Below are 18,445 nucleotides of genomic sequence, written 5' to 3'. Positions count from 1 at the left end.
ATGTTCAAATATGAGGTTCCACAAATTTTTATTACACTAGACTAGATTTATTGAAGAATAAATAAATAAATCTCTTTCCGCATTTTTATTTTCCTGTACCTCTGATTAAACACCTACTGTTTTGTTTTTGATAAATAGGCTGCCTCTAAGAATCAGACTTCACTGTTGGGAGAACCACCAAAAGAAATACGGCTCAGTAAAAATCCATACTTGAATTTGGCAAGTGTGTTGCCCAGTGTGTGCTTATCATGTAAGTGAGAGCTCAGTATTAATATTTTGGAGTTTTATTAAATACTTTCCATAATCAGTTTTACTTTAATTTTTAATTGAATGGAAGTAAATAATGCTTATTGGTTATGAATGCCTAAATTATGACCCCAGTCTTTAAATTAAAGAATAACTAAAGTTAAGACAGTTAAAATGCATTCTAATTATTTAAGGAAAAAATCTTCTGTAACATTTTTTTAAGAATATAATCTATTTTTGAATAATAATAGAAAATCATCAGGCAAGGGAATTATTGGCAATACTATAATGTTTAACTATATATAGAATCATTTCTATTCTAAATCTATTTCTAAAATAGAGGTTTAAACCTCCGTGTATCTCATATATCCAGAATATTTGCAAAGTACCCCCAAAATATGTGCGCTAATGATAATTGGCAGAAGTTGAACTCTTATTTACTTTTTTGGAAGACCTTCTCAGGCCTTTAATTAAGGTAAATTAATTATCAAATATAATTTTAAGGGAAAATTGCAAATATGGTATGCTCTAGGCCCTAGGATATTCACTACAATGTTAGTTGTCAATTGTGTAACTGAAAAGTGCCTTAAAGTTCATCAGTAGGGGAATGGTTAAATAAAAAATAAATCATCATAAAATGGAATGCAATACAACTTTTTGTTACAGTTGGGGGAGAGCTACATGTACTAATATGAAATCTCTAAAGCAAATTAAGTGGAAAAAGCAAATGTGTGCATAAAATGATTCCATTTATGTTTGTTTAAAGCTATATATCCTTATGTGTATATGTTTAATGTGTAAATGCACGCAGCAAATCTGGGAAAATAAATTCTAAAGATTTTAATATATATTCTCTGTTTTTAAAGTATCCTCTTGAACCTAGACATTAATTTGTAATTTTTTAAAAGAACCAGAAAAAAAATTTAATGTGCTTCTCCTATACCTACTACATTTTTATCTGGTCTAAAAATTGATGGTTACGGGGCGCCTGGGTGGCTCAGTCATTAAGCGTCTGCCTTCAGCTCAGGTCATGATCCCAGGGTTCTGGGATCGAGCCCCACATTGGGCTCCCTGCTCAGTGAGAAGCTGTTTCTCCCTCTCCTGCTCCCCCTGCTTGCGTTCCTTCTCGCTGTGTCTGTCAAATAAATAAATAAAATCTTTTAAAAAAAATTAGAATCGAGGGTTACAACTATTGCATTAACAAGAATGATTAGTTTACATTTTGTTTGCCTCTTTTAGAGATTAGACACATATCTTTAAAATGTTTCCATCAAAATTATTTATCCATAAGGCAAACTTCCATTTTCAGTTGCTTTAAATGAACAAGACAACATCATATACTATATATTCTTCTCCTGGGGATAAGAAATATAGATATATACTGGCAAATGAAAATCTGTGTTCTGTTTGGGAATATGTTGAATTAATGAGTTTTGTATTTTGTTTATAATCTATAACAAAACAACTTTTAGCTAAAAATATTATTGATGTTTGCCTTTAGCCCCTGCAAATAAAACCACTCTACAGAAGACTGGAATTGCAAGCAATATTCTGGATGCAGTCTTTCAGGGAAATGAATCACAACACACATTGGAAAAGTGCATTTCTTATTCTCAACCTTTTGGTGATTATGCACAGGTAAATAAATGATTCTCAGGTTTTGATGATATCTAGAGAAATTGGTTCAACTATATATTGAGTTCACTGAATATGAAATTGTGATTCCTGTAATATCATAGGAAAGTAAAATTGCACTCCTCTGCACAATATTCCTTGCTCATTTGGGATTTTAGGACATGTTCAAGACCTTAAGTGTCATTTTGCGCTAGATATTTACCTCGCGGTGTTTACACTAGTGGTCAACAAATTATAGACCAAATCCAGCCCACTGCCTGTTTTGTAAAAAAAGTTTTCCTGGAATACAGCCACGTCCATTCATGTACATGTTGTCTACGGTGCTGTTGTACCACAATGGTAGAATTGAATAGCTGCAGTGGAGACTATGTGACCCACAAGATTAAGTGTTTGCCATCTGGCTCTCTACAGAAAAACTGCTGACTTGTGGTCTTACCAGTGTACACCCAACTAAGGAACTCAAGGAAATGCCTCTGTTCTTCACCACTGTTTACCGATTACAGACACACAACCATAATTATAGGCACTATTAGGTTCACATTTAAACCAATCACTAACATAAAAAGTATTATACTCCAAAGACATATTGTGCCATTACTTAAATATGTCAATTTTACTTTGGCCTTTTCTCCTTCAGGTTATTCTCAGTGGCTTAAGCTGGGAGTATATATTATGGTAGCAGTATATGATGATATAATTGTGGGAGTCTTATAATTACCATTCTGATTCAGATTCTTTCTTATTTCTCAGCACATCAGCTTCTCAGCTCTGCCCTATCTGTGGGAGCAATGCTTCCACTCTGATTTCCTTGGAGCACCTGTGTTTGCCTCATCTTCTCTAATAGCCTTTAGAAAAGAAAACCTGTGTGAATTCGCTTGGAACCATTGATGCCTTCTTATGCTTTTATGATAGGATACTAGAAACACAGGTGAAATAGATTCTGTAAAAATGGTACAGCTGGATGTTAGAATTATATGTAATGAAGTCTCTTACATACCTGTGGAAAAGATGGAGAGATATAGGTTGGAAGATGATGTAATTAGGTGCCAACAGACCTATATCCAAGGAATGGTAATCATGAATTAATACAAACACAACCTGGAAAACATTCCCTCATATAGACTTTTCATAAGGCTCCATTTTTATTCTTTTATTAGTTAACAATTTAAGTAATCGAGGTAAGGACATTGTCTGCTACTTATTTTTACAAGTGACAAAATCCAAAGAAATTATCAGAGATGTGTAAAATCGTTTATAAATAATTTATAGTTTTGTAAATTAGAAACAGCCTAAATTTCCAACAATTTATAAGACTAAGTAAACAAATTATGTCATATTTATTCCAGAAATACAATGCAAATATTAAAGATCAAGTAAAACACTATGTAAACACATGGTAAATGTTTCATAATTTGTTGTTAATTTAAAAAAATTTATAAATTATAGTCCTGTACAATTCTAATTTTTTGTTCCTTTACAAGGAGCAAAATTTACTTTTATAAACAGGAGGAAGCACAATAAGCTTAAAAAATTTTTTTAAACATGTATGATTTAACTTTTTATATAACTTTTTAATTTTTTATCACTTTATTTTATCATGATAAGCATACTCTTTAATCCCCATCCCCCATTTCCCCCACCCACCTCCCCTCTGGTAACCAGTTTGTTCTCTCTAGTTAAGACTCTGTTTCTTGATTTGTCTCTCTCTTTTTTTCCCTTTGCTCATTTGTTTTGTTTCTTAAATTCCACATATGGAATGAGTGAGATCATATGATATTTGTCTTTCTTTGACTTCTATTGCTTAGCTTTATACACGCTAGCTCTACCCATGTTGTTGCAAATGGCAAGATTTCATTCTTTTTATGGCTGAATAATATTCCATTGCATATATATATACCACATCTTTATCTGTTCATCTATCAGTGGACACTTGTGCTGCTTCCATAGTTTGGCTACTGTAAATAATGCTGCAATAAACATAGGGTTGCATGTATCCCTTTAACTAGTGCTTTTGTATTTGGGGGGTAAATACCTAATGGTACAATTCCTGGATTATACGGGTTCTATTTTTAATATTTTGAGGAATCTCCATACTGTTTTCCAGATTGACTGCACCAGTTTGCATTCCCACCAACAGTGCATGGGGGTTCCTTTTTCTTCATATCCTTGCTAATACTTGTTTTTCTTGTGTTTTTTTATTTTAGCCATTGTGACAGGTGTGAGGTGATATCTCATTGTAGTTTTGATTTGCATTTCCATGTGATAAGTGATGTTGAACATCTTTTCACATGTCTGTTAGCCATCTGTATGTCTTCTTTGGGGAAATGTCTGTTCATGTCTTTTGCCCATTTCTTAAATGGATTATTTGGGGTTTTTTGTGTGTGTTGAGTTGTATCAGTTCTTTGTACATTTTGGGTACTAACCCTTTATCAGATATGTCATTTGCAAATATCTTCTCCCATTTAGTAGGCTGCCTTTTAGTTTTGTTGATTGCTTCCTTTGCTGTGCAGAAGCTTTTTATTTTGATGTAGTCCAAGTAGTTTAGTTTTGCTTTTATTTCTCTTGCCTCAAGAGACATTTAGAAAAGTGTTGATGTGGCCGATGTCAGAGAGATTACTGCCTATGTTCTCTTCAAGGATTTTTATGGTTTCAGGCCTCACATTTCGGTCTTTAATCCATTTTGAGTTTATTTTTGTGTATGGTGAAATAAAGTGGTCCAGTTTCATTCTTTTGCCTGTTGCTGTGGTTTTCCCCCAACACTATTTGTTGAAGAAACTGTCTTTTCCCATTGTATGTTTATTCTTCCTCTGTTGAAGATTAATTGACCATATAATTGTCTGGCATAATTGTGGGTTTACTTCTGGGCTTTCTCTTCTCTTCTATTGATCTGTGTGTGTGTTTTTATGCCAGTACCATACTGTTTCAATCACTACCACTTTGTAATATAACTTGAAATCTGGAATTGTGATACCTCCAGTTTTGTTTTCCTTTTCAAGACTGCTTTGACTATTTGAGGTCCTTTGTGGTTCCATAAAAATTTTAGGATTGTTCTAGTTCTGTGAAAAATGCTCTGGGTATTTAATAGGGATTGCATTAAATCTGTAGATTGCTTTGGGTAGTATGGACATTTTAACAGTATTGGTTCTTCCAGTCCATGAGCATGGAATGTCTTTCCATTTCTTTGCCTTGTCTTGAATTTCTGTCATTGGTATTTTATAGTTTTCAGAATTCACGTCTTTGGTTAAGTTTATTCCTAGATATTTAATGTATTTGGTGCAATTGTAAATAGGATTGTTTTTTTATTTTCAATTTCTGCTGCTTCATTATTAGTGTATAGGAATGCAACAGATTTCTGTACATTGATTTTATACCTTGCAACTTTACTGAATTCATTTATCAGTTCTAGTAGTTTTTTGGTGGAGTCTTTAAGGTTTTCTATATGTAGTATCATGTCATCTGCAAATAGTGAAGGTTTTACTTTTTCCTTACCAATTTGGATACCTTTTATTTCTTTATGTTGTCTTAATGCTGTGGCTAGGATTTGCAGTACTGTGTTGAATAAAAATGATGAGAGTGGACGTGCTTGTCTTGTTCCTGATCTTAGGGGAAAAGCTCTCAGTTTTTCCCCATTAAGTATGATGTTTGCTGTGGGATTTTCAAATAAGGCCTTTATTATGTTGACATATGTTCCATCTAGACCTACTTTGCAGAGAGTATTTTTATTATGAATGGATGTTGTACTTTGTCAAATGCTTTTTCTGCATCTATTGAAATGATCATATGGTTTTTATCCTTTCTAGATGTGACATATCACAGTGATTGTTTTGTGAATATTAAACCACCCTTTCATCTGGGAATAAATTCCACTTGATCGTGGTACATGATTTTTTAAATATATTTTTGGATTCAGTTTTCTTATATTTTGTTGAGGATTTTTGCATCTATATTCATGAGAGATATTGGCCTATTGTGTTCTCGCTCTCTTGTAATTTTTATTTTTTGTGGTGTCTTTATCTGATTTTGGTATCAGGGTGATACTGGCCTCATAAAAAGGATTTAGAAGTTTTCCTTCCTCTTCTATTTTTTGGAATCATTTGGTAAGAATTGGTATTAACTCTTTTTTAAATGTTTGGTAGAATTCACCTGTGAAGCTGTCTGGTCCTGGACTTTTGTTTTTTGGGAGTTTTTTGATTACTGGTTCAATCTCCCTACCAGTACCTGGTCTGTTCAGAATTTATCCATTTCTTCTAAGTTGCCCAATCTGTTTGGCATATAGGCTTTCATAATATTCAATTAGAATTGTTTGTATTTTTGTGGTATTGGTTGTTATTTCTCCTCTTTCATTAGTAATTTTGTTTATTTGGTCTTTCTTTCTAATGGGTCTTGCTAAGAGTTTATCAATTTTGTTGATCTTCTGAAAGAAACAGCTCCTGATTTCACTGATCTTTTTTTTTTTAGTTTCTGTATCATTTATTTCTGCTCTAATCTTTATTATTTCCTTCCTTTTGCTGGGTTTGGGGTTTGTTCTTTTTCTATCTTCTTTAGGTGTAAGGTAAGGTTGTTTGTGATTTTTCTTGCTTCTTGAGGTAGCGCTGTGTTGCTATAAACTTCCTCTTAGAACAGCTTTTGCTGCATCCCAAAGATTTTGCACCATTGTGTTTTCATTTTCATTTGTTTTCATGTAATTATTGATTTTTTTCTTTGATTTCTGGTTGACCCATTCATTGTTTAGTAGCATGTTATTTAACCTGCATGTATTTGTGCTCTTCCCAGATTTTTTCTTGTGATTGATTTCTAGTTTCATAGTATTATGGTCAGAAAAGATGCATGGTATGACTTTGATCTTTTGAATTTGTTGAGGCTTGTTTTGTGGCCTAATATGTGATCTATTCTGGAGAATGTTCCATGTGTGCTTGAAAAGAATGTGTATCCTGCTGTTTTAGGCTGGAGTGTCCTAAATATGTCTGTTAAATCTATCTGGTCCAATGAGTCATTCAAAACGATTGTTTCCTTATTGATTTTCTGTTTGGATGATCTGTCCATCAATGTAAATAGGGTGTTAAGGTCCCCTACCATTATTGTATTACTATTAATTGTTCCCTTTATGTTTGTTATTAACACTTTTATGTATTTGGGTTCTCCCATGTTGGGTGCATATATATTTACAATTGTTATATCCTCTTATTGGATCGTCCCCTTTATTCTTATACAATGTCCTTTTTTGTCTCTTGTTACAGTCTTTGTTTTAAAGTCTATTTTTCTGATATAAGCATTGCTACCCTGACTTTGTTTTACATAATAAATGTTTCTCTATCCCCTCACTTTAAATCTGCAGATGTCTTTTGGTTTGAAATGACTCACTTGTAGGCAGCAGAGAGATGGATCTTGTTTTTTAGTCCATTCTGACACCCTATGTCTTTTGATTGGAGCATTTAGTCCATTTACATTCAAAGTAATTATTGACAGACATGTATTTATTGCCATTTTATTACTTGTTTTGTGGTTGTTGTTTTTTTTTTTTTTTTTAAGATTTATTTATTTATTTGACAGAGAGAGACACAGCAAGAGAGGGAACACAAGCAGGGGGAGTGGGAGAGGGAGAAGCAGGCTTCCCGCCGAGCAGGGAGCCTGATGCGGGGCCTGATCCCAGGACCCTGGGACCATGACCTGAGCCGAAGGCAGATGCTTAACAACTGAGCCACCCAGGCGCCCCTTGTGGTTGTTTTTTCAATAGATTTTCTCTAATCCTTCTCTTGCACCCTCTCATGGTTTATTGGCTTTCTTTAGTGATATATTTGGATTTCTTTCTCTTTATTTTTGCATATCTATTACTGGGTTTTGATTTGTGGTTACCATTAGGTTTGTTTATAACATCTTCTGCATATAGCAGTCTATATTAAGTTGATGGTCACTTAAGTTTAAACCCATTCTTTACTCTCCCTACCCCCAACCCCCCACATTTTAGGTATATGGTGTCATATTTTACATCCTTTTATTTTAGGAATCCCTTGACCAATTTTTACAGATATATTTATTTTTACTGCTTTTGTGTTTTTTACTCTTCATACTCTCTCTATGGTTTTCCTTTCCATTCAAAGAGTCCTCTTTAATATTCTTGTAGGACTCATTTAATGGTCATGAACTCCTTTAGTTTTGTTTGTATGAGAAACTCTTTACTCTCCTTCTATTCAGAATGATAGCCTTGCTGGATAGAGTGTTCTTGGTTGTACTTTTTTTTTCTTTCAGCACTTTAAATATATCATACCACTCTCTTCTGTCCTGCAAAGTTTCTATTGAAAAATCCTGATAATGTTATGGAGTGTCCCTTGTATGTAACTGTCTTCTTTTCTACTGTTGCTTTTAAAACTTTTTCTTTATTGCTACTTTTTGCCATTTTAATTACTTTGTGTCTTGATGTGGCCCTCCTTGGGTTGAATTTTGAGGGGAGGCTCTTTGTGCCTCCTGAATCTGGTTATCTGGGAAGTTTTCAGCTAGTATTTCTTCAAATAAGTTTTCTGCCACCTTATCTCTCTCTCCTTCTGAGAGCCCTGTAATACAAATGTTATTATGCTTGATGGAATCACTGAGTTCCCTACAACAGTTCTCAATTTGCATAATTTTTTTCCTCTCCTTTGCTCAATTTGGTTACTTTCCATTACTCTGTGTTGCCTGTCATTAATTAATTCCTCTGCTTCATCTAGCCTATTTATTCCATGAAGTGTATTTTTAATTTCATTTATTGTGTTCTTGATCTGATTGGTTCTTTTTCAATCTCTGTGTTAAGGGTCTTACTGATGTCCTCTTTTCTCCAGTCCAGGGAGTATCTTTGTGATTATTACTTTATATGCTCTATCGGGCACATTATTTATATATGTTTCACTTTGGTCTCTTACTGTGGTTTGGTCCTGTCCTTTCATATGGGAGATTTTTTTGCTGTCTCCTCATTTTGTTTGACTTTGTCTGTTTCTCTGTGTTAGGAAAGTCAGCTACTTCTTTTGCTCTTAACAGTAATAGCTTTATGGGGGCGCCTGGGTGGCTCAGCCAGTTAAGTGGCTGCCTTCGGCTCAGGTCATGATCCCAGGGTCCTGGGATCGAGCCCCGCATTGGACTCCCTGCTCAGCGGGGAGCCTGCTTCTCCCTCTCCCTCTGCCTGCCTCTCTGCCTACTTGTTCTCTTTCTATGTCAAATAAATAAATAAAATATTTAAAAATAAAACAAAAAACAATAATAGCTTTATGAAGAATAGATCCTGTAGTGCCCTCAATGCTGTGTTCCCTGTTCCCCTTGACCTGGCCCTTTAGGGAGTATCTCCTACGTGTGTTGTGTGTGCTATGCTCTTGAGTCTTGGCCTCTTTTTCCTTCAGTTCAGTTCTCTGCAGAGGTTCTCTTTGCCTATTGTGGGCAGCAAGGTGTGCGGTGGTTTGCTCGCTAAATGAGACATGCCACTGCCGGAACTAGGTCCCACAAAACACACAGGTCTGGAGATGTGGTGTTGGCAGGATTTTCCCTGGTCTTCTGGGGAAGAGGCCCACAGTGCCAGGATTGAGGCATGTATGACTGGGAAGGCTGGATCCACTGAAGGGTGGGGTGAGGGAGTGGTGGTGACCCCAAGATAACCCAGATGTTGGTCTTAGTAGACAAGGATTTATTTAAAGCAGCTATTATTTGTTCAAGAACCTAAGGAAAATAAAGTCATAATGAAGAGGTAGGGATTTTCAGCAAGAAATATAACCTAAAAAAGAAGTATATAAACTCTCCAAATGAAAAGTGTAGTATCTGGGGGGAAAAAATAAAAACAATGGATGGGCTTAGCAAGATTGGAGAAAACAGGAAAAAAAGTTTCAATTAATGTGAAGACAAAAATTATTCAATATGGAGAACAGAAATGACAGAAAATCAGTGAACAGATCCCAAAGACCTGAGGGATGATACCAAGCAGTCTAAAATGTGGGTAATTGCAGTCCCAGGAGGAGAGGGAAAAGATAATGTGACATGAAATATTTGAAAAAATAATGGTAAAAAAATTCCTAAATTTGGTTTAAAAAACCCCCAGATCTAACAGGCTCAGACACTTCCCCTACAAAGCAGGATAAATAAAAAGAACATTTTACCTAGACACATAAGTTAATGTAATTCTAAAGAGGGTATCTTGAAAGCAACCAGATAAAAATAATGTTCATTATTCTTAAGGTAGAGTTTCTCAGCCTTGGCTCTGTTGGCCTTGTGGGCTGGGTAATTATCTGTCTGTAGGAGAAGCTATCCTGTGCATTTTAACATATTTAGCAGTATCTTTGTCCTCTACCCAATACATTGATCCTCAATGAGAACTACGGTGTTAAAACAACTGGTAAATATGTGGGTAAATAAAATACTATATATTTTCTCTTTATTTAAAAGCAAAATTATAACATTGTAGTGTGGGGTTTATAATGTTCATAGATACAACATATTTGATAATAGTATGAGGTGAATGAAAGTACAGTTGTGGGGTTATTCAAATGTACATTTTATGTAAAATTTTACATTACATTTTACATGAAGCAGAACAGTAACCCTGAGCTGTCTGTGATAAGTTATAGAAAACATTGTCCTCCATAGAGCTACCATTTAAAAAAAAATACGAAACAGTACACCTAAAATGTCAATAGGTTAGTTACAATGGAATTCTAAGAACATTTGATTAAGCCAAAAAATGTCAGGAAAGGAAAAAAAAAACACAGGGTGAATAGAAAACAGCTAGGCAGGAAATCTAAATTGAATGACGATAATCGTTAAATAAAAATGGAGTGCATGCTCCTATTAAAACAAAGAGATTGTCAGGATAAGGCTTGAATATATACCTCTTCTATTCAACATTTTATGGGAGGATTTAGTGCAGCTAGGTTTTTTAAAAAGGGTATAATGGGGGGGTGCCTGGGTGGCTCAGTCGTTAAGCGTCTGCCTTCGGCTCAGGTCATGATCCCAGGGTCCTGGGATCGAGCCCCACATCGGGCTCCCTGCTCAGTGGGGAGCCTGCTTCTCCCTCTCCCGCTCCCCCTGCTTGTGTTCCCTCTCTCGCTATGTCTCTCTCTGTCAAATAAAATCTTTAAAAAAAAAAAGGGTATAATGGGGCGCCTAGGTGACACAGTCAGTTAAGCATCTGACTCTTGATTTTTGGCTTGGGTCATGATCTCAGGGTCATGAGATGGAGTCCCCGCATCAGGCTCCTGTCGGACTCTGTGCTGGGTGTGGAGCCTGCTTAAGATTCTCCCTCTCCCTCTGCCTCTCTTCTCCAACTCCTGTTTGCACGCTTGCTCTCTCTCTCTCTCTCTCTCTCTCTCTCAAAAAAATTAAATTAAAAAAGGGCATAAAATGGGAAGGAAAAGTAAAAATGTCTCTCTTTGTATGAGTGTTTACATGAAAAATCGCCCTAAAAAGCAATCAATAAAAGTAATAAACTTTGCAAAGTAACAAGATAGAGGGCAATATGCAAAAATCTATAGTTTCTGTGTCAAGCAGCAAACAATTGGAAAAAAAAATTTTTAATTTACATTGACAACAGTGTCAAACATGAAATTAGCAATAAATTAGAAGGTTTATAGGAACAATGAAAACTATAAGACACTGCTGTGAGAAATGAAAGATGCCTGTGAATGGAGAGCTATCCCATGTCAGTGAATTGGGAGACTTAATATTGGTAATGTATTGGTTCTCTCCAAACTGATCTATAGATTGTGTTATCCCAACCAGTTTCTCAGTAGCCATTTTCTCAAATAGAAATTGACAAGCTGATTTTTAAAGTTCGTATTAAAATGCAAAGGAAGCTAGAATCTTACGAAAGAACACAGCTCGAGGACTTCCTCTATAGCTTCAAGATGTGCTATAAAGTCATAACCATCAGTCTAAGTACTGTGTGGGCATGATGATAGGCATATAGATCGCTAGAACAGAATAGAGTCCAAATATAGGCCCATACTTAAATGGTAATCTGATTTTTAACCAAAATGCCTAAACAATTAAATAGGCAAAGAACAGAAATGTTGTTAGAACAACTGATTATCCGTATTGGAAAACATGAAGCCTGACTTTTGCCTCAAACCATGCTCTAAAATTAATTTGCAGCGTATCATAGGCCTAAATGGAAAATGCTGGCCATAGATGACATCAGCAAAAACGGACACAAGAAGCTCCAAATGTTCTCTCCTCAAGAAAAGCATCAATAAAACTGGCAATAATTATTAGAAAAGGACCAAGTGGAAGTTCTGGATTTGAATAAGTACAATAGCCGATATGATTTACTAGAGCATAGCAGATTTGAACAGGCAGAAGAAAGAATCAACATGTTTGGAAGATAGGTCAATTGAGATTATCCAGGCTGAAGAACAGAAAGAATAGAGAATGAAGAAAAATGAACCATAACAAATGTTGGCAACAATGTGGAGAAATTGGTACCCTCATACATTGCTGGGAGGGAATTAAAATGGTGCAGCTGCTTTGGAAAAATTTGGCAGTTCCTCAAAATGTTAAACACACAGTTACTATAGGACCTAGGAATTTCACTCCTACATATAGACCCAAGAGAACTGAAAATCTAGGTCTATACACAAAGTTGGGCATTAATTTTCATAGCAGCATTATTCATCGTAGCCAAAAGGGAAATGACCCACATGTCAATCAGTTGATGAATGCATAAACAAACTGTGGCATATCCATACAATGCAATGTTATGTTCTATAAAAGGAATGGAATACTGATCTTTGTCACAGCATGGATGAAACTTGAAATCATTATGCTAAGTGAAATAAGCCAGACATGAAAGGTCACATATTATATGATCCCATTTATATGAAATGTCCAGAATAGACAAACTCATAGAGAACGTGAACAGTTACTGGGGGTCAGGGAAGTAGGAGTTGTGGAGTAACTGTTAACAGGTACAGGGCATCTTTTGGAGTGATGAAAATACTCTGGAATTAGATTGTGGTGATGGTTGTGCAACCTTGTGAGTATCAACAAATGTTGGACTCTAATTAAAAAAACAAAAGCCTACCTGTACTAAATAGAGGGTAGCATTTTCCCCTCAGTGTTTTAGAGATCCTGAAAGTATATAATGATAAGAAAACAAGTTAAATTAATTACAGATCTTGTTCTAATCAGAAAACAATTTAAAATGAGCTGCCCATCCTGTTTCTCTAGTTGATTATAATGGGTATTGCCATTGAGCCATAGTTATTAATTTTCTCAAAAAGTGCATTTAAATATTCTCTTATTGAGAAAACTTAAAAATAGATGTAGTTAAAAATTTATAGTAACCCTCGAGCGATGATAGCATTAGGGTCAGCTATATAATCCCATTAATTTGTGTGTGTGGTTTTGTTTCTAATTTTATTTTTAATCTCTATACCCAATGTGGGGCTCGAACTCCCAACCCTGAGATCCCTGAGATCGAGTCCCATGCTCCACCCACTGAGCCAGCCAGGCACCCCATAATCCTGTCAGGTTGTATAAATGGAGTTTGAAATGTCAGGTTCTAGGTAGTGATAAATCGGTACATCTACGTCAGATGGTTGGGAGAAGGCCGCCTTAGGGGAGAAGGCTTTGAGCCCATTAAGCTTTTATTAAATGCCTACACCTAACATCTAATTATAGATCTGTCAAAAACAAGACATTTCCTTCCTCTCCCCTTTTTAGTAAAATATGGTAAAATAGGTCACGATTTCCCTTAGGCAACTTTTCAGTTTGACATAGTCATGAGTGTAATAATGTAAAGAATAATGTAGGAAGTTTTCAGCTGTTTTGTAGGACTGTTTAAATTGTGGTTTAGGGTTTTTGACACTTGCCAAACTGGTAGCTGTCTGGTATGTGGTATGTTAGGGGAATACTATCTACCTGCCTGTTGTACTCTTGTGTTGCCCTTGGTTACAGGAGTCTTTCCTGCAAGGAAGCTGATTGCCTGTTTCAGGGAATCAACCACAGAATGTGTAATAAGACTCTGTGATGAGGAAATAGGAAACTGAAAAATGAACAAAAAGGCCTGGTTGGTGTTCAGTCCGTTCATATAGAGCCTAATGCTGCCACCTAGTGGGAAAAAGGTGCAGAGACCGGCCAAAAAGATTTTTGTGTGGACTGTGGTAGATCAGAACCTTGTGACAAAACACCAACTGTATGAAATATTTTTAACAACCTAAAGCTACTTTAAACAGTAATTATGGAACCACAGATTATATTAACCCTAGCCAATAATTTGGAAAATACTTTAAAAAATGATTTTTGCTAAAAACTGGAATTAAGGAAAACAACCACTTGGAATTTAGTTACCCTCATGACTTTAAAATCTTTGTTTATAAACGAAATCAGTTTTTTAAATGTTAAAAAAATTAATAAAAGAATAGTGTACAGTATACTTAAATCTAAAGATAATTTTGAATTGCTACTCTCACATGTTAGTCTAATTTTTCAAAGGATTTTAATGTGTAAGAGTCCTTAAAAAAAAAAATTATTTATTTGAGAGAGGGCAGGGGGAAGGGCAGAGGGAGAGAGAGTCTTAAGCAGACTCTATGCTAAGCACGGAGCCTGATGTGGGGCTCTGTCTCACGACTCTGAGATCATGACCTGAGCTGAAACCAAGTGTTGGTCACTTAACTGACTTTGCCACTCAGGCACTCTAAGAGTCCTTGTTAAACATACTTAAACCTAAGATATAGAATTTGTATAACCTGGCAGACTGAAACTTGTGAGGCACTCAAATTTTATTTTTTGGAATGTGCTCCAGTACTTTTGGAGGATCAGTCCTTAAATTCAAAGTTAAAACTTAACATTATTTATGAGGAAAGGCAAGTAGCTGAGAAGCAAAAATTAATGTGAAAATTGGAAATATCTATGCATATATATGAGGAAGAGACATTGTTATGTCATTAATGTCACAAAATAAAGCAAATTTGGTTTTAAGATATTTTTAACTGGGGAAGAGAGAGAAATTGTATTTTTTAAAAAGATTTTATTTCTTTGACAGAGAGGGAACACAAGGAGAGCAGCAGAGGGAGAGGGAGAAGCAGGCTCCCTGCCAGGCGGGAAGCCCGATGTGGGACTCGATCCCAGGACCCTGGGATCATGACCTGAGCCAAAGGCAGACGCTTAACCATCTGAGCCACCCAGGTGCCCCAAGAGAAAAATTGTATTTAAATAAAATTTTAGAAGTGAACTATGCTTAATGCAGAGAAGATAAATTAATTCATGTTTCTCTAGGTATAAAGTCCAAAAGCTGGACTTGAAACCATAGGAAAAGAATATTAAGGGGTTGATACAGATTCTAGAAGAACTAGTGCAGTTGTTCGTTTTAGGTTCTCCATCTAATCTAACTCCACTAATGAGACAAAAGACGCAGAGAAGGTAAAGTGGGGCTAAAGGTAAAAGTGAGGCTGAGGAGGGGCGCCTGGGTGGCTCAGTCAGTTAAGTGTCCAGCTCTTGATTTCCGCTCAGGTCATGATCTCAGGGTCGTGAGACTGAGCCCCCACATCAGGCTCCGTGCTCAGCACAGTGTCTGCTCAGGATTCTCCCTCTCCCTCTGCCTCTCCTCGCCACTCGTATGCTCCCTCTCTCTAAAATAAATAAATAAAATCTTAAAAAAAAAAAAAAAAAAAAAGGCCAGGCCTATAATTCATTAAAAAAAAAAAAAAGGTGAGGCTGAGGAGTCCTAGTAGAGGCAGAATTTTCAAAAAACCAATTTGATTTTGTATTTCGAGGACTACCCACCCCGCGGTTCCAGTCCTGTCAGAAGAGCAGGACCAAATACTAGTGTGACTTTCGACCAGTAGTAAGGAGCTGAACCCAGTTCACTATTGGCATGAACCTATCCCAAAAGAATCTCCCTGGGGATAGTCACAATCCCGTTTTTGTGAATTCTTATCAGCCTTTTAAAATTAGCCTTCAGTTCAATTATGGAAGTGAGCTTAAATATCGAGCTTAAGACACACTAAGTATTAAACTTTGCCAGTCCAAAAATGAAACCGCAACGTTCTCTTTTCTAAATTTACATGGGAACAAAAGGAAATGAGTCTACATTTACATTAAGATAAAAATATTTGCTTTAATTAAAAGAAGAAAATAAGATTTCTTTCTTTAAATCCAAAAATAAAATAGCAGCTGCATAGTTACAGAATGGGCTTCATCCTATCTGAACACAAAATGTTATTTTTAGAAATAAGGCGGATTGGATTAATGAAAAGGATACCAGAGTGAGAAAAAAATGGGTTGGATTCATGGCTCTAACATTTAAGAACCTTGTGATTTCAGCCAGGTCACCTAAGGTATCTGAGCTTTTGTTTTCACATCTATTCAATGCAGATAGTTCCTTTTCTGCTACTGCACAGGGCTGATGTCAGCGATACGGTGTAGAATAGCATCATCATTCAATTTTGTCAGTTTCTCTCTCAAATGTATTATAATTTAGATATCTTGCTAATTTGGTTTACACCTGAATAGTAGACATTCTCTTCTTCTCAGTGTCTTTCTTTAGTCTCTCCAAGCATAAATGCCCCTTGACATTTTTTTTTCAGATTTTCAAAATGTACCACTTTCTCACTTATTTATTCCATGTAAAAGTTTAACCAAAGTTTTAAATCACATATAATCTGTGTTTGCCCACATGTGTGTATCTGATGCCTATCTCTTCCATTATCACACTTTTTATAGAGCTGCTTATTACATTTTCCAGATTCCATGATCAGATTTATGATTCCACTGATAATCCTTAGCCTGGCATTCCAGCCCCTCCATGACTGAGGCCAGCTCGCCTTCCCAACCTCATTTGCTGCACTCTTTTCCATGGATCGGCCACTGCGTGTCCTCCCAGGCCCGTGCCTTCCTGCCACTTGTCTTTGCTCAGGCATCGCCTCTCGGCCAGAAGGGCCATTCCCACTCTCTTCGTGTCCACAACTGACATCCTCTCCCAGGCCATCCAGATGCCTTCTCATCCATGAGAATTTTGTCCATGTTTCTCAAACTCTCCTCTCCCATTTTCCCTTCTATGAAAAGCTTGAGCACTTCACCTCTATGTCTCATTTGGCACGGTGGCATTCTCCTTTTAGAAATTAGTTTTGTGCTTTTCTTACTTCCCCTCCTAGGATATGAGCATTGGGAGGGCACTACAAGCTTCATTTATCTAGGTAACCCCATAGCACACAGCCCGGTGCCCTCAATAGTTAGTCTATGAAGAAATGGAGGTCTGTATCCTGCTAATATGAACTAGAAGGAAGAGTGTTTGCCTGCTTTATACTCTTCTCATCTTTTGTGGTTTTCCCTTTTCCTGATGTTTGATCCAGATTTATTTCTCTGAGAACACTGAGCTTTGTTTCAAAAATCGTAATCAACTATCATCACTTCCCATTGTCCCCAGCAGTCCTTGCACTAATGATTAGATATGTTAGATAGAGCATATCAGAAAAATCATCTTTCTCCCAATATCGTATGGGTGATAATGACATCCATTTTCCTTTCCTCTTCTTACTGATCTTCCCCGTGCTGCTCAGTGAAGTGTTTTGCTGATCTCCTAAATCTCACTTGATTCTTCCTGTGGATGATGTAGCACAACTGGGAAGTCCTTTCAGTGAAAGCACCTAATAAATTCCTCCCTGGCTTCTGAGAATAAAGATAGTATAGAAAGAAAGGAAAATTCAGATTATTGATTTGCTTTATACTAAGACAGGAAATATGGATTACCACACAGCAGGAAGAATCAAGGGAAAGGAATTGAAAGTGTGCAATTTCCAGATCCTAGAGTTAGGTATTATTTCTTTCCCTGTTCCCTGTTATCTTTGAAAAATGGATGGGGTTATCAAACAAGTAGCTTTTCAAAATTTAATTTAATGGACTGATTATTTATTAGAGGAAGAACGCTAATAAGAAAAAGAGTTCATGGGTTAGCCCGGTAATGGGTATTAAGGAGGGTACATACTGAATGGAGCACTGGGTGTTATATGCAAACAATGAATCATGGAACACTACATCAAAAACTAATGATGTAATGTATGGTGACTGACATAATAAAATTTAAAAAATAAGAAGAAAGAAAAGAAAAAGAGTTCTTTATACCTGAAGCTAAGAGTCTGATGGTGTTAGTGGCCACGGTCTAACATGCAGTAAGACCACCAGACCAACAAAGGGGGTCAAATAAAAAAGGCAGCTGAAGAGAATAATTAGAGGCTTGATAGTGGAGGAATTAGGGTCTTCGTATGCAATTTTGTTGCAGGCAATCTTAATCTAGGGTGGAATTTCTTTTTTTTAATGGAGATATAGTTGGTATATAACATATTAGTTTCAAGTCTACAACATCAGTATTTGCATATATTGTGAAATGATCATTACAGAAGTCTAGTTTAACATTCATCACCACACAGGGTTACAGATTCTTTTCTTTTGATGAGAACTTTTAAGATCTACTCTTATAGCAACTTTTTAAAAAAGATTTTATTTATTAGAGAGCGTGAGAGAGAGAGCATGAGCAGGGCAGAGGCAGAGGGAAAAGCAGACTCCCTGCCAAACAGGGGACCCGATGCAGGGCTCGACCCCAGGACCAACCTGAGCTGAA

At 36.2% G+C, this 18,445-nt stretch overlaps 1 protein-coding gene across 3 annotated transcripts in view; it reads left to right on the top strand.

The window, feature by feature from the left end:
- RAVER2 (ribonucleoprotein, PTB binding 2) overlaps positions 1-18,445 on the top strand; it is a 96,388-nt gene that overhangs the window by 66,489 nt on the left and 11,454 nt on the right. For 2 of the 3 annotated variants that reach the window (XM_064589021.1, XM_045897495.3), the window contains exons 10-11: positions 139-250; positions 1,748-1,884. In XM_064589021.1, coding sequence (XP_064445091.1) covers positions 139-250; positions 1,748-1,884 — 249 coding nt within the window. Of the gene's footprint in view, positions 1-138; positions 251-1,747; positions 1,885-2,631; positions 3,157-18,445 lie in introns of those variants that run through there. The other variant, XM_064589022.1, reaches the window with a different exon arrangement.

This window comes from Mirounga angustirostris, unplaced genomic scaffold (genome assembly GCF_029215605.1).
Source record: "Mirounga angustirostris isolate CCGP_5_RB_7025 unplaced genomic scaffold, mMirAng1.0.hap1 SCAF_4, whole genome shotgun sequence".
NCBI classification, from domain to species: Eukaryota; Metazoa; Chordata; class Mammalia; order Carnivora; family Phocidae; genus Mirounga; species Mirounga angustirostris.
This window is presented reverse-complemented; position numbering and strand designations above follow the sequence as displayed.